Raw genomic sequence first — 21217 nt, 5'->3', positions numbered from 1 at the left:
AAAAAAATTAAATAAAATAAAATAAAACAGTAAAATAATAATAATAATAACAATAGTCACTTCTCTTTTGTCAAGAGTATTTCAAAGATTATATAGACTTTAACAAGCATGAGCACATTGCATGAGCACCTTGATATTACACTGGAAGCTCCAATTAGCATGCAAATCTCATAGCCTCCTAATGTTGTCTTTTATAGACATTGGCATAATCGAGAACCTTGAGATTTGTTCATCAACATCTCCTCTTTTCACATTCTGTTTAGCAGACTGTTTGGACAATGAAGGTGGAGGTTAATGTAACACATAATGCAAGACTTGTTCAAATATGATGGGAAACCACAATGACCCATTTATCTGCATGTGTCAACACTGTAAACAGTACTGTAAGTTTCTTACATAGTGTAAAATAATCATTCATTATCCAGGACATTTGTTCATTTGGCACAGACTTTAAAGAGAAAACACATACAGTATAATTGATGCAGAATACAACCAAGTTGAAGATTGCTCACACTAAAAGCACACACTGTGTTTCATGTATGAATGACTCTAGGCATATACCAATATTTGTTTTATGACAAAATATGTGCGAGACTCAACAGAATCTCACAAAACGACTTTTAGTTTCAGTTTGCCACATCTACTCAGTGAATGAATCACTTTCTCTGCACACACATTGAGAAAAGAAAAAACAGGATGTTCCTTGGCTACAGTTCAGCAGCTGTTCCAGCTGCATCTGAACTGCAACTTAGACTTTCTGTCTAACAGACCCTAGACAGATTAGCAACAAGACATCATCCACTAGATCAATAAGCATGGAAATTCCCCAGGGCTGGTGTTTGTGCCCGTGATAGCCTCAAATTTCGTGATTTTTGTTGACAGGCGTTAGTGTGGTTTTCTGCTTTTGTAACCCATCTACTTCAAGGTTCAGTGTTTTGTACATGCTGAGATACTCTTCTGCCCTCTACAGACATAAAGTGTGATTACTTGTGGTACTATGTCTCTCCTGGCAACTTGAACCAATCTGGCAATTTTTCTCTGACCCCTCTTATGACTTAGGTGTTTCCACCCACAGAGCTCTCACTCACTCAGTGCTTTTTGCTCCATTCTGTGTCAACTCTAGAGTGTATTGTGGGTTAAAATTCCAGGAGAACAGGTTATGAAATACTCAATCCAGTTCATCTAGTATCAAAAACCATGTCATGTCATGACACAGGTCACAGAGATCACACTTTTTCTTCATCCTGATGTACAATTCTGAACATTAACCAAAGCGCTTGATCTGTATCTGTATATTTTTTTTGCATTGCACTCCTGGGATATAATTGGCTGATTTGATAACTGCTTGTATGTGCGAGTGTACACAAATTGGGGAAAAATGTGATCTCTGTAACTTTGGCATGGTTGGTTCCAGATGGGCTGGTTTGAATATTTCAGAAACTGCTGATGTAATTGGATTATTCACACACACACAACAGTGTCTAAAGAAGAGGACTAACATGAGATGTAAAACGTGTACATATGAGTTCACATGTGCAATTTCAGGTTACACCATCCATGATATCCATGAAAGATAAATGAAACCTAGTTGGAGAGGGGCTAGCAGGTGCTAGTATAAAATTATACAACGAGCATAATAACAAACACAAAGTGCATAAAAAAAGCACTCGCCAATAATGGAGAATCAGTGCGAACCCTGAACTCTTAGCACACTCCCGTTTGTTGATATGGTGACCTTCAGTAATTGCTTCTGTCCTTCTTGGTTGCATTTTTTACTTTCAGAAAACTCCAAAGGCTTGTCTTTTAATGCAGGATGCTTGATCTACAGGTGCCGAAGCAGTTTTGAAGGCTTCATTGCCTCATTTGACAGTCTACCGCTACATATTATACAGAGAGGGCTTAGTGCATCATAATCACCTGTTAGAATAAACCTGTGTTTTAAGTATGACTCCTGATATTTTCTATTAAATGTAGCTTTCTTTTTCTTCACAGTCGTAGGCTCTTCTTCTGTCTCATCATTGGGCCATTTCCCCTTTGCAAAGTAGTTCTCCAGAGATGTTTGTGTTTTTTTACCCATTTTTTTTAACCAGCTAGTTTGCGGGCTTAATTTTTGGTATCGCATGACCGGTACGTGTCGAGTGCATCAAGAGGAACAGACTGATGTTATTAAAATGAAAAATATATAAAATGCACTTTTCAAAACAAAACATCTTTTAGAGTTTAATTGTCAATAAAATGGAAATAAAATAAATTATTTCTTTCTGTAAATTAAATTCTGTAAATTCTTTTTGTTCGCTGGCTTACAGAGATGGATTCATGTAAACTTGCTGTTGCAGTAGTTTGAGCTTTTCAATGAAATCTGTTTTGGATGCATATCGGGTGCTATAACATTGATAATCTGGATATACTCCTGAGATTCAGAACACATTAAAGTATAAACCACAATCCGTTTGCTTGATTGGAGGCTGTTTTACTTTGAAAGTTTCTCTGGATAAAGCAATCTGCTAAGTGCAAATTTACATGATAATCCCATGTCATAGGTTAATGTAAAACGTGTCCAGCACAACCAAATAGTCCAACACAACAAAAACAATTAACATAGTATATAGTATATAAACTAATACATTTCTAAAGACCTGAGAGCACTTTATTATCTAGCTGCGGTGTCATTCTGGCCTCCTACGCTAACATGCGGTCTTGTGGTCTTCTGCAATGGAAAAAAACAAACAACCCAAACTGACACGACGATGGTAGAGCCCCCCTTTTTTCAAGTTAAACTGACACAGTCGTATTTCACTTGTAAAGAAATGCTGTAGAATTGAAAATTCCTTCATTTCCTTTCATAGCAGGAAATGAAACCGAACATGACATCCCTGTGTCTGTAAAAAATAAAATGGTCCCAGCACAATTTCTATAAATAGATAGATAGATAGATAGATAGATAGATAGATAGATAGATAGATAGATAGATAGATAGATAGATAGATAGATAGATTGATAGAGGCAGTTGAGTTGTCTATTGTGCTCTCTACTGTTAACATTAACTTAAAATTAACTTAAAAATTATATAATATGTAGATTTAAACAGGCCTTTAATTTTACTAACCCACTAAAGAAAAAGAAATTGAGTTTTTGTTTGCTTGAGTCTGCACACACACACACACTACTTTAAAAACACCTGCTGACTTCATTGTAGGTTCTGGTGTACAGTGTAGGTGTTGCTATAACGGCTCTGAGCCACTGAGTCGTGGCCAGACCTCTGAAGGTTGTACTGTGGTATCTATCTGGCACAGTGATGCAGTAAATCCTGTAAGATGTGAAGTTAGGCCTCTATGGATTCAGACATTTGTCCAGAACATTCCACAGAAGCTCGTACTGATTGAGATCTGAGGATTTTGTAGGCACTTTAAACTCTTTGTTATGTTCCTAAAACCACTGCTGAACAATACTTGCATTGTGGCAGGTATGTTATCCTGCTGAAAGAGATCACTCCAAATGTGGGAATATACAGTATATATTCTCTCAGCCTAGCAGAGCCAACATTGTAGTACTGATGTTTCAACATTTTGATAAGTAGCCCAATATATGTACAGTATCCCACAGAAGTGAGTACACCACTCATATTTTTGTAAATATCTTATATCTTTTCATAAGACAACACTGAAGAAATGAAACTGTGCTACAATGTAAAGTAGTGAGTGTACAGCTTTTATAACAGTGTAAATTGGCTGTCCCGTTAAAATAACTCAACACATTAATGTCTAAACTGCTGGCCACAAAAGTGGATACACCCCAAGTGAAAATGTCCAAATTGGGCCCAATCAACCATTTTCTCTCCCTGGTGTCATGTGACTCGTTAGTGATACAAGGTCTCAGGTGTGACTGTGGTGCGGGTGTGTTAAATTTGGGGTTATCACTCTCACTCTCTCATGCTGGTCACTGGAAGTTCAACATGGCACCTCATGACAATGAACGAGCGAGTTTTTCAGAATGAGTATCTGAAAAAAAGAATTGTTGCTCTACATAAAGATGGCGTAGGCTATAAGAAGATTGCCAAGACCCTGAAATGGAGCTTCAGCATGGTGGACAAGTCCATACAGCGGTTTAGCAGGACAGGTTCCACTCAGAACAGGCCTAGTCATGGTCAACCAAAGAAGTTGAGTGCATGTTGTCAGCGTCATATCCAGAGGTTGTGAAATGGGAAAGAGACGTATGAATGCTGCCAGCATTGCTGCAGAGGTTGTAGGGTTGTGGGAGCAGCCTGTCAGTGCTCAGACCATACGCAGCACACTGCATCAAATTGGTCTGCATGGCATCACCCCAGAAGGAAGCCTCTTCTAAAGATGATGCACAAGAAAGCCTGCAAACAGTTTCCTGAAGACAAGCAGATGAGACCAAGATAAACTTATTTGGTTCAGATGGTGTCAAGTGTGTGTGGCAGCAACCAGGTGAGGAGTACAAAGGCAAGTGTGTCTTGCCTGTAGTCAAGCATGGTGGTGGAAGTGTCATGGTCTGGGGCTGCATGAGTGCTGCCAGCACTGGGGAGCTACAGTTCATTGAGGGAACCATGAATGCCAACATGTAATGTGTACAGTATAATCACAAGTAGAGTACAAGCAGAGTGCAAGCAGAGCATGATCCCCTCCCTTCGGAGACTGGGCCGTTGAGTAGTCTTCCAACATGATAACAACCCCAAACACACATCCAAGACAACCACTGCCTTGCTAAAGAAGCTGAGGGTAAAGGTGATGGACTGGCCAAGCATGTCTCCAAACCTAAACCCTACTGAACATCTGTGAGGCATCCTTAAATGGAAGGTGGAGGAGCGCAAGGTCTCTAACATCCAGCAGCTCAGTGATGTCGTCAGGGAGGAGTGGAAGAGGACTCCAGTGGCAACCTGTGACGCTCTGGTGAACTCCATGCCCAAGAGGGTTAAGGCAGTGCTGGAAAAAAATGGTGGCCACACAATATATTGACACTTTGGGCCCAATTTGGACATTTTCACTTTGTGTACTCACTTTTGTGGTCAGCAGTTTAGACATCAATGGCTGTGTGTTGAGTTATCTTGAGGGGACAGCATATTTACACTGTTATACAAGCTTTACACTCACTACTTTAGCATAGTGTCAATTCTTCAGTGTTGCCATATAAAAAGATATAATAAAATATTTACAAAAATGTGAGTGGTGTACTCACTTCTGTGGGATACTGTACATATATTGGGCTACTGATCAGAATGTTCAATCATCACTACTACAATGTTGGCCATGTTAGGCTGAGAGAAAGGCCCTTAACCCTCACCTAACTACTGTTTATTTTCCCAGCAATCATAAATTAAATATCAGACCCCTGACAATAAAAGTAAAAAAATAAATAAATAACTGCTGAGATTAAAACCCCCAAAACAAATATCCAAAGAAATTCAGAAGAATTCAAAAATCCAACATAAATAACTAAAACAAAATGGTACATATATTTGTTAAATCATCAACATCAAGGTCAGAATTTTATTGCAATAAGAATTTTGACTAAATGAAACTGTAAAGTTTACATACAAAAAAACTCACAGTGTATTAAGAAGATTAATGACTAACACACAGAAACACAGAAACCGAAAATAAGCCTTTTATCCTGCCACCCTGCTGAACTGCACATAGCAGTTCCTTCCTAACAGGATATTATAGGTATGATAATAATCAGTACCACAGGGTACGTTCATCAGATCATAAAAATAATTCTTCATTTTCTTTTGCCTTATATGGTAGAAATCACTTTATACCTCATGTACATAATCACCTGACAAATCAAACCAGCTCTGAAAATAAAGCACTTATTTTAGATCATGTTTTGAAGTCTTTATGTCATGATTATGGACTGCATGGACAGAATTCAGTAAAAAAAAAGTAAATCCAGCAGTAAATCCAGCTTTACTGCTTTCTTTGGACTACATTTGGAGGTTCTTTAAACACAACCATGGTGTAATTTACAGAATCTTCTTCACTCTCGTCGCTGCTGCTCTCGCTGCTGGTTTGACTCTCCTCCTCGTCTCCTTGTTGCCTCTCGCATTTGCTTTTCCTGCCCTGAGTTAAAGGCATATTCTTTTGTTCTTCGATGTTCACATAGTCTCTGCTTTTCTTTGCCTTCTTGTTTTCACAATTTAGAGTTCTGGTGGATTTGCCTTCAAGAACATTTTCATACTCTGGATTTTGAAGGCTGGTTTTCAAACTCATGTAATGCTGGTTATTGTTGTCATGTTTATCTTCATACTGAAAGAAATGTGAGCAGACATGACACAGTATATAGTGGATGATCATAAATCTTTACTATCTTTAATATTGCATTGAAAAATGTCATTAAAATATGCATATCCTGAAGATATATATATATATATATATATATATATATATATATATATATATATATATATATATATATATATATATATATATATATACGTGTATATATATATATATTCAGGATATGCGTGTATATATGTCATATATATATATGAATGAAGACATGATAAGAATCATTTTTGCATATTCAAAATATTTTTACTTGCTAAGACCATTTTACAGAGTGTGACACTACTTCTATAATAATAATAATAATAATAATAATAATAATAATAATAATAATAATAATACATACTGGTGGGGACAAGCTGTCAGAACTAGTAGAGGATGAATCATCACTGCATGCAGCTTTAAGACAAAATAAAAGATGGTTTATATAAAACAATACTACATGGTATAAATATAGCAATTGCACAGAATCTGTAGAATTATCCTTACTGTAGGATTGTAAATTGTTTAAATCATTGACAATGTTGTTTGTAGGATTTTCGAGGTCCGGGTTATGACCGATATCACTCATGCGAAAAGTGCCTCCTTCGATGCTGGACTCTGGCTTGTTAACTGAAAGTGCCACAAATTTAAACCATCAGCTTTGTTTTTTTTATTTAATTCTATTTAATTATTTCATTCTCTTTTCATATATTTAATCCTTCTAATTAATTAATACTATAACTAATATAACTAATTAATACTGTAATTTCTTGTTCTACTGGAGTATTTAATTTCTAACATTCTGGTTAAATTAATTTTTTTAATACTCTAAATGTAGCTAATCAATAAATATTAAATATGTAAATTATTGAATCTTATCTCAGTAATTGAGGTCTATATTATTAACACTACAAGTCCCACTATTATGCTTGAGAACATATTCTGAATTATACATGTGCAAAAATAGATATTTAGTGAGATCCAGGGTTCTAAGGCTTCTGTTTTGTATTCTTTACTACGTGAATACATTTTTAATTAAAAAATAACATGATCAGTATTGACTTGATTAAATAGTACAATCGTCTTCAAGTGCTTCAGCCGAAGGGATAAGACTTGAAGAAAAGTGAAGGAACAAAACAAAATATATAAATAAATAGAAACTAAATGAATAGTAAGCAGGACCATGAACATTACTGGACATTTATAAATGCACAAAGATTTATTGTTGTTTTATTGTTTTGTTTTTTTTGCTTGTTTTTTCCTGATTAAAATTTTATAGCAAATATAGTTTCAACATTGTTAATACTCGCAATTCTGCATTATGCCACTCTAGTCTTTTTTCCTTCTTCTTCTTCTTCTTCTTCTTCTTATTATTATTATTATGATTATTATTATTATTATTATGATTATTATTATTATTATTATTATTATTATTATTATTATTAAAGTGTGTATATTTATTTATGTGATTCATCAGAGTTCAGTCAGTAGGTCAGAGATTTTTAGATACTTCTGAATAAATTTCAAGATATTTTAGCAAAAAAATAAATAAATAAATATTAGTATTTTAACAGTCACGATAAAAGTATCAGAAGTATTCAGTTCAAGTTTGTTACTCACCTGTGCAGTTTTTGCAGTAATTTTTGAGCAATATGATCAGTAGAAGAACCATTATGAGGGTAAGGAGACAAATGACACAATACAGTAAGGGCACCGTGCTGAAATTCGACATAAATCCACAATCAAGCAGTTAAAAACAATTAGGATTAAAATCCTATAATAATTAAGGATCTTTACTCAATTAAATACATGAATGATAAATATCATGCACCTCTAAATCAATGTTGTTTACATAAAAAGCTATTAATAAGCAAGGATTTATTATTTTACTTACTAAAACATGTTCCCATGGTTCCCTAATTTGAAGTCAGTATGAAAAAAAGCGTGTGTATTTTAGAAATTTGTAACAAAACTTTAGCCAAAATAATACACTCAATTATAAATGTATAACATTCATAGAAATATAGCTTTACCTTGTCTAGCTCCTTCTCCATTACTGTCATTCATGACATTCATCTGACTTGTAGTTTTAGAAATGTTTGTACCGTTAAAAGAAACAGACATGTTCAATGCTACAGTATACTCAGTGGAAACTCGTGGTGAGACAAGCTCAGGCGGGTAACAGGAAAAAAAAAGACTGCACTATATAGTGGGGCTTCGCTTTATATAAGGGTTTCCTCCCTCCTTAATATTCTCGTCAGCCGCATGTACTGTATTCTACAAATATCTGATTTTATATGATAAAATTAAGTGATACAGAATTATAGAATTAGCAAATAATATACAGAATAATAAACAGCTAGAAAAAGAAACATATTTACCATTTAAGCTGAAAAGAATAATAAAAAAAATTGTAGCCAGTTACTATAAGACAGCGTCATACAAAGAAAGTTATTAGATACCATGAAAACCTTAAAAACTATATCACTAACAGTATTTTAAACTCACATTAACATGAATCACTGACTATTAAAATTGATTGTGCAGATGTTAGCAAGTTTGTTAACAGATACATATTGCTATATAATATAATATATAAAATATGTGTGTTTATTATCATGTAGATTTAATGCCACATGACTGATGAATCAGCTTGCTATTGTGAGGACTTTGGAGATCTTTTCTTTTTTAGATGGTTCATGCTACACAAACTGAAGGTAGTAGCTACTGAGCTATAATTACTTTGTAATGTTTAAACAGAACGCCGTTGCCAGGCTTCAATCAGATCAGGGATTCTCAGATAGATCCTGAGCTCAGGTTCTGGGTTTGCTCTGGGTTCAATGGTTTCCTTCCCCTGCACACCCCCCACACCACCTGCCTGAAGTGAACTGGGGTCTATGGTAACCCTGACGAGATAAAGTAGTTACTGAAGATGAATGAAAGAATGAATGAACTTATTTGCCCTGAACTATAATAGTTTATACAGTAGTTTAGAAATGATCAATTATTTCACCCCTGAAACAAGTTTTGTCATCCTGTCAGGAATTAGGCCAAAATAAATGCCCTGGAAGAAAAAGAGTGTGTAATACTATCGGTCATCAGATATACACTATAATGCATACGTGGTAAATGAAACAGTAAAAATACTCACACAGGATTTTATCAAAGATTATAAAGTTTTTATGATATGTATAGAAGATTTATTCACTACATCCATCTATAAGCAGCTGTCAGAAGTGACAAATGAGATAAATTGTGCACATTTTTTAAGCCTAATATAATTAAGGATGCATCAGAAAACAATGATATAACAGTTTAATATTTGTAAGCAGAATCCCTGCTGTATCCATGGCCTGATCTCACTTCCCATAGCGAAGGCCAAATGAATTCAGATTATATGAGGCTAGATTCTGCCTCCTCTTGGTTTCAGCATGAGGCTTTTCAATGTACCACCACCATGAACTGCTGGGAAATCGTGGCTTTAGCCATGGGTCGGACATGTCCATGAAGAGGTGAGACGAGTGTTTGGACGCCAGAGGTTTGTGTGTGGGCCGTGCAGCGATTCTCTGCAAAACTTCAAGCACTCGATCCTCTGGAGTCTCATCTACAGGAACAAAGGAAGGAGGTCTAAGGGACATTTTGGATGTCAGGGAGACTAAAGTTTCAGCTGTGGTGAGCAGAAAAGATTACGCTTAAGCTCGAGAAGCTTAAGGCTGATGAGTTATAACAGCAGAAGAACCCACTGGATTCCACTCTTATGAGGTACAGACTCACAGAAACACAATTGATTGATTAGGTAATTGCATGATTCAATGCAGGTGTACAGGTATTCCTAATAAAGAGGACAATGAGTGAATATAATAGTATACTAAATGTATGCTTTTATATATTACACGCATACTGGTTTATGAAACTGAATTACACGCCTTAAGATTACAGTTTAATTCAGAATGACTGACATTTACATTTCTGGCATTTGGTAGACATCCTTATCCAAAGCGTCTTTCATTTAATCTAATTTTATACAGCTAAGTAACTGAGGGTTAAGGGCCTTGCTCAAGGGCCCAGCAGTGGTAGCTTTGTGGTCCTGGGAATTGAACTCTCAGCCTTCTAATTAGTAATCCAATGCCTTAACCACTGAGCGATCACTTCCCTGTGGATGTATAGGCTATATATTCATGGCGAATTGAATATCAGCATTTAAAAACTGATATGCGGCTCACCATTTTAAAGCAAATCATATTAACGACTCGATCCTGACCCTGCTGAAGTGCTTTACTTCACCTCTTTAACTTTTGACTCATGTGGTTTCATTTCCTGTGAATCATTCGGCTGTTCAACACAGCCCACTCTCTTACAATAATTGTAAGAGATATATTTGTCCATTTCAAACTGCTGAACAGAAAAAAAAATCAAACATGGTTTTGTGTTTTGTTATCTTATATTTGGATTTTTTTTATCCTTTTCTTTATTTGCCTTTGCTAGGCTGCACATTGCTATAAGTGTAAAAAACACCTTAAGTAAGATTTTCAAGGCTTTGGTTGGACATCAGCAAAATCACCGTCTCTGAATGTAAATGTAATGCTTGAGATATTCCAAAATCTTTCAAACTTTGATGTTGTGATGGTGAGGTATATCTCATGAGATAATACAGCGTGTCTGTTCATTGTGTAATACCTTCAGTGTACTCTCTTGTGGGATTGCTCTCACCAAGTCTAACTGATAACAGGAGTATCACTGCAAGCAGAAGCATTTCTAGTAGTCTCCACAGTTCCCAGAAGGAAAATCTCTGCACTGTGTCTGGGAGGAAATATAATAATCACAGCCTGAATACAGGAAGCAGCCACAAAGAAACATCCACAAGTGTCAAAGTTAATGTTAATCAACACTGAGCTGAATTTCAGATACAAGATCTCTTTAACTGTGATCTGAAGCAATTAGACAAGAGGGTGGAATTTTATTATCTGTGTATTGTATGTGTGTGTTGTATGTGTGTGTGTGTGTGTGTGTGTGTGTGTGTGTGTGTGTGCGCGCAGTTTTTTAATTGTATTTTTTTAAAAAACACACACACAAAATGTAATCTAAAATCAGTCAAATCCTTGACTTCAGTAACAAATCTTTTATAAGCACCAAGATATAAAATGCACACTGACAGACAGACAGACACACACACACACCCACACACACACACACACTTCAAAAACAACAAACACCATCAAAGACTATCAATGACGTCACCTTTTCCTGCCGAGGTCTGAAGCTGAAAGGTTACACCTGACACTGCAGCTGTGATGATGTGACCATGTTAAGGGTCTTTTAAAATCTATTAATATGTTAAAATGTTATTCATATATATTAAAAATTTTTGAAAAGCCAAATAAGATAATTTTTTTTTTTGCAATAATATTATACTTATTGTCAGTAGTCAGTACTATCAGTTATTTTTATAATAACACTAAAGAGCAGCTGATAATAGAGTAAATAATTCAATGAATTCCTTTTATCTGCTTCGAACTTCTTTCAGTAGTTTGGTTCAATTCCCATTAAAACCAGTTCACTTCTTTTTTTACTTGCGAAATACAAAATGCACCCACATAACACCACCATGGTGCCTACACACACACACACACACACACACACACACACACACAGATACATACATGCCATTACACACAGATTTGTAGTCAAAGCATTATAAGAATAACCAAGCCTTGTAAGAGAGCGCATCATGAGCAAAACTGTAAATAACACACCTGTACGAACGTCCTCAGCTCTGGATGTGCAGTGAATACGGGACTCTGTAATACACAACACACTCCCTGTATTACTCTCCGAACCCCTCTTTATACTCCAAACGATCCTGCGTCACGAGTTTCCCAGCAGGCCGTTGGTGAGACCCCAGTAACACTCTCTGATCTGACTGTGTCTCTCTCGCTCTCGAGGTCCTGGCCAACCAGTCACTGGATTTATGAAGCACCTTTATGGAATTTGCCATCAGCATCTAATAATTCAATTTAATGAGATTTTAAAATCTAAATTAAAAAAACAAAAGAAAAAAAGGACATAGAGTCCATGCTGAACAAATCCTCCTCCAAAATGGAGATGAAGAATTGGAGCAGGTCAACAAGCTTTAGAAACGCATACTGAACCTTACTGAGAGAAGGAAATGAAGCTCATCAGCTTGGCATCATTCATAGTTAATTAACTGTACTGTACAACTGTGATCTGAATTTCTCAAAGTATTCCAAAGCATTAAAATATCAAGGGCAGGGTTTAAAAAAACACATGCTTTATTCAAAACAATACACAAATGAAATTCTTCTTAAAGTAGGATCAATTCCATACACACATACACACACATGCATTTCTCACTGGACTGAGCAGTGAGTTCATGGTGTCCTTCAAGGATGTTTTTTTTTAGTTTCTTGTTACACGAAAGCCTCCACACGCCAGGTCTTTGGATCTACGCTTGTATCCCGGTGTTCTCATGTGCACTGTGCCGTATCTCCGTCACAACTCTTACACCATAGAAGAGCTGCTTCCTGAGTAATTAAATAGCTAAAGCAGAAAGGAAGGAAAATCAAAACTGCTGTCATCAAATTCATCTTAACTGTGTAAGGGTTGAAGGATATCATCTTATTAATATTCTTACTGTAGTGAGGAACGGCATATTCAGTACTGTTCCAAGAAATCCAAAAGCCATTGGGAAAAATGACCTGAAAAACAAAAGACTGAATTTTATTCAAAACTGACTGAATCTTACATCGACCTTGTGCAAACAGTACAAGACAAGAGACAGGGTTAGGGATAAAACAGACAAGAGGCAGTGAAACAGACAATACAATACACTACGAGACATACATAAAGATTGTGCCGACCAGTATACAGACAAAAATTACAAAAGTCTGTAGCAGGATTTAAGAATGTAGAAAAAAAAAAATTTGCAGACTGACTTCAGAATTCAAAATAGAATTGATTCCTTATACATTAGATGCTTCCTAAAAACTGTGGTGAAGCATGGAGGCATCCAGAGATTGTACTATCTCCAGTTGTGTTCCATGTCATGAAGATTTTGGACCTTTACTGAGATGAGGCCAACAATGTGAGGATCCTAAGGCATGCAGAAATGTACCAGCTCCTGTTGGATTCCGCTTCATAATGTATTTGGACATTTAAAGAGGAGATTCCGAATCCATGTGGTCTTTGAGGACAACAACCTTCTTATCAATACACAATTTTCAGACTGTATATTTATAATAACACCCTCCATTGTCACCCAAATGAGGATGAGGTTCTCTTTTGAGTCTGGTTCTTCTCAAGGTTTCTTCCTCTTCCATCTAAGGGGGTCTTTCCTCACCACAGTCGCCTCAGTCACCTCAGGCTTGTTCATTGGGGATAAATACAAACACATTTAAATCTAAGTCTAATATTAATCTTGAATTTTTATATTATATTAATCTTCGTATAATATTAAACTTTTTGTTTTAGATTTCTTTTATTTTGTAAAGCTGCTATGAGACAATGTCTATTGTTAAAAGCGCTATACAAATACATTTGAATTGAATTGAAATAAATGTTGTTATAGATGTGGCATGTAACTGAATATAAATACAGACACAGAATGAGCAGATAATGTCTTCAAAACGGATACAAATCCATAAATATGAGGTGCACTATTCATTATATATTGAATTAGGATGTTTGTCAGACTTGTCAGAGCATGAGATTGATACTAGAGTTTGTACTGGTACGTCAGTGCCATGTGGGTGAATGTGAATGGTCAGATTTTAGCTTGCAGGGGAAAAAAAAATAACACATACAACCATGGATTCCTCCTTAGTATCACCGCCTGGACAGGGTTGAGTTATTAGGATTAAAGTACTAGTTTGTTATTATACCTTTCGAAAGTAGTAGAGGCAGATACCGTATAATAACTGCGTGTGGGATTAATGAAAAAAATGGAAAAGATCTCTAGTTGAGAACGACCATGAAGTCGAGTGATGGAGCTGAGGTTGTCAGTGAAAGTGTAAGAATGGACCTAGTGTCTTTCATGCTTCATGTTCTTTTCAACAACAAAGCATGTGAATACAGCATACTTGTAATTACCACTTCAGAACTGGGAAATGGGATGAATTTGACAGCACATGAAGGCAGCATAAATAAACATACAGAGATTTAGAGCACTGAACAGATAGACCTAGAGACAGTGTCACTGCCTGACACAGCTACTTTAAATTTAGACAAAAAGAACCCAAATAATAATTAGTTATTGCTGCATCTTTATATCACTTCTTTAAAAATCAACTGACCAAATATTACTCACTTAAACAGAAGAACAAAGCCGTAACTCTCCACGAGCATGCCTATGCGTGGCCATCGGAGCACCACTAAAGCCACACCACCCAGGAAAAAGGAGGAAGCTCTGAGCTTTTGCCTCTGGAAGAAGAAGTGAGCCGTTCTTCTCAGGCCAATGATGAAGGCCAGACCAGTCAGGAACAAGATCTGAGAAACGTGGCAGATTATATCAAGAACATTCAGAGTTTGTGTGCTCAGTGACATAACCACTTACCACAGAATACATTAAATAGCAAGTGCTTGTTATTCACAAATGAATTCATAAGTTAAGGTTAGCTCTTCATTAGTTGTTATTAATACATGTCCTAACTCGTCCATTAGTAAGAATTATTTCAGGTATCAGTGCCGGATTCTACATATGGTAAAGAGCTACTTTTGATAATTTTTTATTTGAATTGTTTGCATGAGAGGTGTGAAATTAAAATCCATCTAACTAGAGCCAGAGATTTATGAGTTTCATTTGGACTGTAAAAGAATTTATTCATTCAGTTCAAATTTCTTTGTATAGCGCGTTCAACAATGAACACTGTCTCAAAGCAGCTGAACAAAAATATAAAAAATTCATAATAAAAAGTACACAGTTTAAAATTTTTATTTAAAATGATCCCTAATGAGCAAGCCAGAGGCAACGGTGGCAAGAAACCGTGAGAGGAATCAGACACCAAAGGGAGCCTATAATCATCTGGGTAATAGTGGAAAGTAAGAGTAAAGTTTATTAATCATTATTCTTCTATAACTGTATTCAGTCAAGTGAAATTGTGTAACCAGGAGCTTTTAAGTAACTAGTACAAATACTAAAATACTAGTACAAATACTAAATACACTAATGCAAGTATGAGTATGAGTGTACTTAAGCCTGTCGAAGGCAAATATTTATTGATGGAGAACTGAAAGCCACCACCACATTCTCCAAGTGGTTCAACTCACAGCAGTCCAATCCATCCATCCATCCTCCTATTCATTCATTCATTCATTCATTCATTTATTCATGTTCAGTGACATTCACTGGGAATTGTAGGGACACCACATGCACACATACATTAACACACTCATTGGCCCCTATGGGCACATATGGCATATCCAGTCCACCTACTGGCACATTTTGTGGGTGGAAAACAAAAAATCCGGGAAAAAACAAAAACTTTTCATAAAATATGGAGTTTCAGTATTTTAAATTAACAGTATTTACTTTAAACTTCCATACATATATATATATATATATATATATATATATATATATATATATATATATATATATATATATATATATATATATGCATATCATCAAACCAGCATATTCTCTCACAGTCCTTAAAAGGCTTTTCAAATAATAAACCTAGAAGATTTAAAGAGAAGTGTTCCTTTTAATCTTCACACATTAAGCCATGTGTCTTACGTCTACAGAAGAAGAGCAGTGTCTAGATTAAAAAAAAGTACTTACGTTACCAAATGCCAGCAAGACAGAGTCAAAGTACAGCAACACTCCAAATAACAGGAAGAATATGCCGAAGCCTGACAAACCCACACCGATCTCTGCAGCAATGTTAGTAAGCAGGGAAGAAAAAATATATTCAAATCACACATTTTCATGTTTTAGTTTTCTTCCAATATGTTGTTTCCTGTAGATGTACTGTAAGTAAGGCATGTCAGTGTGGATGGTGTGAGATCCAGAGCTCTTGGAAATGAATGTAGAGCTGATTGACAAACTCTTTCATCTCATTTGAAATGGCTTAAACAAAAAACAAACAAAAAAACAAACAAACAAAAAAACAACTCATTTATCTGGCTTTATTTTGTAGCAGATTAAAGTGAAATGTTAGTACAGCTAAATTGGAAAGTGTGTCTTTATTTCTATTCACACACCAAACACACTACACACAAAGTGTACACAGGCTTCTAAAATAAAGAACGAAATAAACAACACTCACTTTGAAACTCTGAGATTCCCACCATGATGCTGTCCACGCTTCACTTTCCTGACAGATTTGCTCACTTCTTCAGCTCCTCATTATTCCTTACGTGTGCCTCTCATATCAGCCTGACCTTTGAACTCTGATGTCAGACAATATATAGTAAACATTAACCAGGCCAAAAAAAATGAAGTAACACAAATGAAGATCACATAGACTCTAATGGCAGCTAGTTAATATAGCAATAGTGCAACACAATCATATATGCTCTGTCAATTGCTACGCTTCAATTTGGGAAATCGTTCCAAAAGGACTTCCATTAACACTAAAGCTGTTATCACTAATAGCCTTCTGCTAATTTGCTCTTAAAACCAAGGTTCCTGAAAAATTGTAATGGAATTACGTATGTTGAAAGAGCTCAATCTCCCGACCACAGTGCTCTGAAGACACTCAGCAGCACCAATAAGAGCCTGGTTACTGTATATGACACTACAAGTAGGAATCGTGTGGTTCTTTCCTCTGGGGCTTCCCAAGGAAACATCTCAGCATGATGCATTCCACCTAATAAGGACAATACAGCTTACTGAGTAACAAAACCAAATAGTAAAAATAAAAAAGATGGCAGAGACAACTAATTTACGGAAAACTTTTGCTGAGCTTGAACACGGTTAATGGTTTTGGGCTCATGCCTTGAAAACAGCTATTTACCATTTACAGTCAACGCCATAATTGTTGGCACTCTTCAAGAGAATAATGTGATTGCATAACAAAACATTACTGTACATGCAATGATTCAAATTTTCCAGTTATACAGTTAGACTAATAGAAAACACAAAACTCCACTAGAATGGTGTTAGAGGTTTTGTCAAGTTTCAAAATCAGCTATTAAAAAGCCACACTGTAACTACAAGCTCAGTCGAGCAGAAGAAATCCTTCCTGAAAGCAACTCACAAAATGCAACATCAGTATATAAAGAGAGCTTTTTGCTTATGTGTTTATATTATGATATAAAAAATTATTATATTGGTATAAAATGATACTGAGACCACATAGAAAATCTGAGTTTTTATTTCAAATGGGAAATAAACAGAAGGTTTTAGTACCACCAAGAATCTATTTTGCACTTAAGTCTCCATAAGTGGACAGTTTATAACTAAACAAGAGACTTCCTGTTTACACAATTACACTTTTTGTCCATACAGTACACAGTTACAGAAGAGAAATGTTTTAGAATCACACTCTTTGGTGTCACCCAGATGAGGATGGCTTCCCTTTGGTTCCTCTTACGGTTTCTTCTTCATATCTCTGGGAATTCTTCCTCACCACCATCAAATCTAGTTTGCTCACTAGGGATATATTAAGGGTGTTTTCACACTTCATTCTTTTAATGGGTCAGAGATTACACTAGATTTTGTGCCCATAAGTGAACACTCCAAACAATCTTGGACTCTTTTAAAGTGAACAGAGCTGAGACCATCTTGGGTCTTCTTCTGCTATTCAAAATATGGCTGCTGCTGGAAGTAAAATATTATGGACAGATGAGGAACCAGCTGTCATTAATATTTCCACAGAAATACAGGTGTTTCTGTAATTTTCAGCAAAACAGAAGGAGAGAGGATTTTACCGGATCACCATGCAATGCCTGGTTAAAGTAAAAAAAATATATATATGGCAGAAATCTATGTCCACACGAGACAAACCTCGAACTAATGGACAGTCAGAAACTGCACGAGGAACACAGTATGAACACAGAGGTCTGATATCTGAGTCCTCCCTCAGGGCTAAAAATAATTTATTAGATTATTTTAAAAAAATATAATAAATACTATGACATCAATATTTCATCATGTATTCACAATTCTGTTTTCATTTTTTATAATATATATAATCCCATGCTTTTAACCCGATGTAAGATGATTCTGAGCTGAAATCTGTGGAGTGATGAAATCATGTGTTTCATATGCAACCCTGATGCTATTTCAGCATTTATAGTCACACTTAGACACGTTTTTACTGTAATTGTTAATGGCAGAACATTTTAAAACATTAGTCTGCTTCATTGTTGTGTTGTGGGTGCAGGGCATGGGCGAGGCTTGGGTATGGGCATGGGGGGGCTCATCAGAGAGAGAGAGAGAGAGAGAGAGAGAGAGAGAGAGAGAGAGAGAGAGAGAGAGAGAGAGAGAGAGACTGGTGTTTATTGTAAGTGTTTGCCTTTTTGGACTCCTTTATCATTTGTAATGTTGCTCCCATTTAAAACAGTTCAGCTCAAATCCAGACATGTTTAGGGTCATGATTGAGGACAATGTCCCGTCCAGAGACAAGCTGTTTCGTGTTGAGGTTTTGTTCAAACCGACCATCCAAAATACCCTGAACATGAATGTTTTTTTTCATTGGTTGTTGCGTTAAATCTTGCCCAGATAGTGCTATTTTCTGACTGGCTATTGTGTAGCCTCTTTTTTTGATTGGCTGATAAGTGTCAGGCTCGACTAAGAACTGCGGTGCGGACTGATACATTCTGGGCGCTGCGGCTTATTAAATATATGATAAATAGTCAAAAAGTTTTTTCTGCGTGAGAAATACGATGTGTGTCAGGAGAACGTGACAAAAGACCGAAATGCGTGACTGTCACTCTCAATGCGTGATACTTGACAGCCCTGTGGGTGTGAAATCTCTCAGAAGATGCTTGATGTCACGTGTGCAACAGCTTGGCTAGATGTGGGCGTGTCCAGCAACAACCAATGGGAGTGAAGATATCAGTCTGATCCGTGGCATAACACGCACGCACACACACACACACACACACACACACACATATATATATATATAAAACACCAAATCGCACTCAAGAATGTTTCATTTTAGCAGCAAGAAAACGTTGTAAGATTAGCAGCAAGATTCGTTGTCAAGTGGAACTGTAATTATGCCACACTGGTAAACAGTAGTACTATGGCAACAAGTGGGAAAACTCAGCAGCCACAAGAATATTGGCAGACATGTCATATAATTTTAAACTTATATACCAAAAAAGTTCCATTGTCAAAAAACAAAAAAGTTATTTGACTCATAATACTTTCTGGTTAAATACAGAGTGGATATTTATAGTCGTCTTCATTCAAACGCAGAAAAGCATACGCTCACTTATATATGCACTAAAAGCTCCCTCTAGTGGACAGCAGTGCACATTACACATCTGTCGCTGAGGCTCAATGCGAAAAGCATCTTAAACCTGTCACACATACTGTAGTGCTCACAATTATAATCACCTCAAAATCACTTGAGTGGAACTTCAATTATCCTAAATTCTGTTGCTCTATAGACTTTTTTATACTATTTTTTACAAACCTTTTACATTTAAAGGGTGAAACATAATGCCGTATTAACCAGATGTAACTTGCAGATTATCAGTGTTACTTAATGCTTTTCTGATATTGGTTAAAAAAAGAGTTGTTATTTAAAACATATAAATTCACATTCTCAATCAAAGAGTATATTAAGCATCTCTTAGTTATATAGAAAGGTTTATGTGAAATAGCTATGTACAAACACAAACACAGACAAAATCCCTTTTAAATACATTCACTTTATTGCATGAGGGCATTTCTAAAGCAAGCATATCGACTGTATGGATTTGCATAGTTCAAGCATTTTTTCTGTATTTTACTCCATGTAGCAACAGTAACTGTTAGGCAGATTATATTTGGTTTGAACATATGTACAGAGACCAATGTTTAGTCCTTTTTAGCCTTATTTGCTACATTTTGAATTCAAATATTAGATCCCTCTGCTCTGGCCATTTGTGTGATTCCTGACACGTTTCTTCCTGTTCCATAAAAAATAAAGTTCTTAAAGATTATCTTTAACTAAGGCGCCCAAAAAAAACCATGCTTTAGAGTAACAAAATAAAGCTTTGCCAGCCTTAAACCTGCCATGAAAAAAATGCAAGACACTCTTAATTCTCTGTTAGAAATGTAGCCGAGCAAATTTCATCTAATTCATTAAATATCCATGTGTTTAGAAAAATACGTACTGCATTTGGATGACATTATTTGTCCCTGTCTTTGAAATAATAAAAATAGAACTTTGAATAGAATTTTTGGACTTTTTTTTTTCTTTCTTTGTGAAACTGATGATCCAATTTTTGGGTCATTAATCATGTTTATCTCTGTTCCTGTTATCAGATGAATGAGTTAAGCACTGCGTGTGCTAATGACTGCGAGAAAGAGAAAATCCCCATGAAATCATGTGCACTCGCTAGCTGTGACTTATCTTACTTAAAAAAAGATGGCCTAATGTCTACATTATGTCTGGCTTCATAGTGTCTCATAATGTCTGATGCTTACCAAAACGCTAAATAATAACATAAAACAAGAAACAAGTACATTTTGGCAAATCGTTTGTCGCTTTGTGATGCGCTAGAATCTAGCTGCCATTTTTTTTTCTTTCTCCTTGTCAGTTTTGCGTCAGTGATACAAAAATACTCTTTAATTCACCATCAAACAGGATCCATATTTACACAACGGATATGTTTGCCTAAGCACGAGAAGACAAACAAAATACCCAATGGCACAGTGTTACACTACTGGGCTCCATATTCACAGGGGATTTTACACGTTGAGATGCAAGCTGCCGTCTCCGACCCCGTCCTACCCCCTTTCCCCCTCCTCC

The 21217-nt window shown here is 36.0% G+C and overlaps 3 protein-coding genes across 6 annotated transcripts; all 3 read right to left on the bottom strand.

The window, feature by feature from the left end:
* Positions 1 to 5493: 5493 nt before the first annotated feature.
* LOC132838082 (uncharacterized G-patch domain protein DDB_G0278987-like) lies at positions 5494 to 8464 on the bottom strand. 4 transcript variants are annotated; one of them, XM_060858208.1, is made up of 6 exons: positions 8321 to 8464; positions 8182 to 8203; positions 7908 to 8005; positions 6795 to 6917; positions 6652 to 6704; positions 5494 to 6266 (listed from the first exon to the last, which is right to left on the bottom strand). In XM_060858208.1, the coding sequence occupies exons 1-6, from the start codon at positions 8409 to 8411 to the stop codon at positions 5928 to 5930; spliced, it is 726 nt and encodes a 241-aa protein (XP_060714191.1). In that variant the 5' UTR covers positions 8412 to 8464; the 3' UTR covers positions 5494 to 5927. The 4 variants fall into 4 exon arrangements, with proteins under 4 accessions (XP_060714191.1, XP_060714192.1, XP_060714194.1 ...); XM_060858209.1 differs by lacking the exon at positions 6795 to 6917; XM_060858211.1 differs by lacking the exon at positions 7908 to 8005.
* A 1076-nt stretch (positions 8465 to 9540) lies between these two features.
* On the bottom strand, positions 9541 to 12371 carry kiss1 (KiSS-1 metastasis suppressor). Its single transcript, XM_060858295.1, has 3 exons — positions 12041 to 12371; positions 10965 to 11087; positions 9541 to 9891 (listed from the first exon to the last, which is right to left on the bottom strand). Exons 2-3 carry the CDS (start codon positions 11038 to 11040, stop codon positions 9647 to 9649), a joined length of 321 nt encoding a protein of 106 aa, XP_060714278.1. The 5' UTR covers positions 11041 to 11087; positions 12041 to 12371; the 3' UTR covers positions 9541 to 9646.
* Positions 12372 to 12559: 188 nt separating this feature from the next.
* golt1a (golgi transport 1A) lies at positions 12560 to 16746 on the bottom strand. The gene is made up of 5 exons (XM_060858113.1): positions 16571 to 16746; positions 16084 to 16175; positions 14611 to 14789; positions 12940 to 13003; positions 12560 to 12845 (listed from the first exon to the last, which is right to left on the bottom strand). The coding sequence occupies exons 1-5, from the start codon at positions 16593 to 16595 to the stop codon at positions 12807 to 12809; spliced, it is 399 nt and encodes a 132-aa protein (XP_060714096.1). The 5' UTR covers positions 16596 to 16746; the 3' UTR covers positions 12560 to 12806.
* Positions 16747 to 21217: the final 4471 nt, after the last annotated feature.

The sequence above is a fragment of the Tachysurus vachellii genome, chromosome 22 (genome assembly GCF_030014155.1).
Source record: "Tachysurus vachellii isolate PV-2020 chromosome 22, HZAU_Pvac_v1, whole genome shotgun sequence".
Classification (NCBI taxonomy): domain Eukaryota; kingdom Metazoa; phylum Chordata; class Actinopteri; order Siluriformes; family Bagridae; genus Tachysurus; species Tachysurus vachellii.
Note: the sequence above shows the minus strand (reverse complement) of the source record. Positions and strands in the feature narration are given on the sequence as shown.

What these genes read in the sequence shown, in the direction of transcription:
- kiss1 (XM_060858295.1), bottom strand. Translation starts at nt 11,040, where the DNA reads ATGCTTCTGCTTGCAGTGATACTCCTGTTATCAGTTAGACTTGGTGAG. An exon ending in CACAAGAGAGTACACTGAAG is followed by an intron (nt 9,892 to 10,964) that starts GTATTACACAAT and finishes TTGTTCCTGTAG; the next exon opens with ATGAGACTCCAGAGGATCGA.
- golt1a (XM_060858113.1), bottom strand. Translation starts at nt 16,595, where the DNA reads ATGGTGGGAATCTCAGAGTTTCAAA. An exon ending in GGCTTTGTTCTTCTGTTTAA is followed by an intron (nt 13,004 to 14,610) that starts GTGAGTAATATT and finishes TTTGTTTTTCAG; the next exon opens with GTCATTTTTCCCAATGGCTT. An exon ending in ATATGCCGTTCCTCACTACA is followed by an intron (nt 12,846 to 12,939) that starts GTAAGAATATTA and finishes TTTCTGCTTTAG; the next exon opens with CTATTTAATTACTCAGGAAG.
- LOC132838082 (XM_060858208.1), bottom strand. Translation starts at nt 8,411, where the DNA reads ATGTCTGTTTCTTTTAACGGTACAAACATTTCTAAAACTACAAGTCAG. An exon ending in AACCATGGGAACATGTTTTA is followed by an intron (nt 8,006 to 8,181) that starts GTAAGTAAAATA and finishes GTCGAATTTCAG; the next exon opens with CACGGTGCCCTTACTGTATT. An exon ending in TTACTGCAAAAACTGCACAG is followed by an intron (nt 6,918 to 7,907) that starts GTGAGTAACAAA and finishes TGGCACTTTCAG; the next exon opens with TTAACAAGCCAGAGTCCAGC.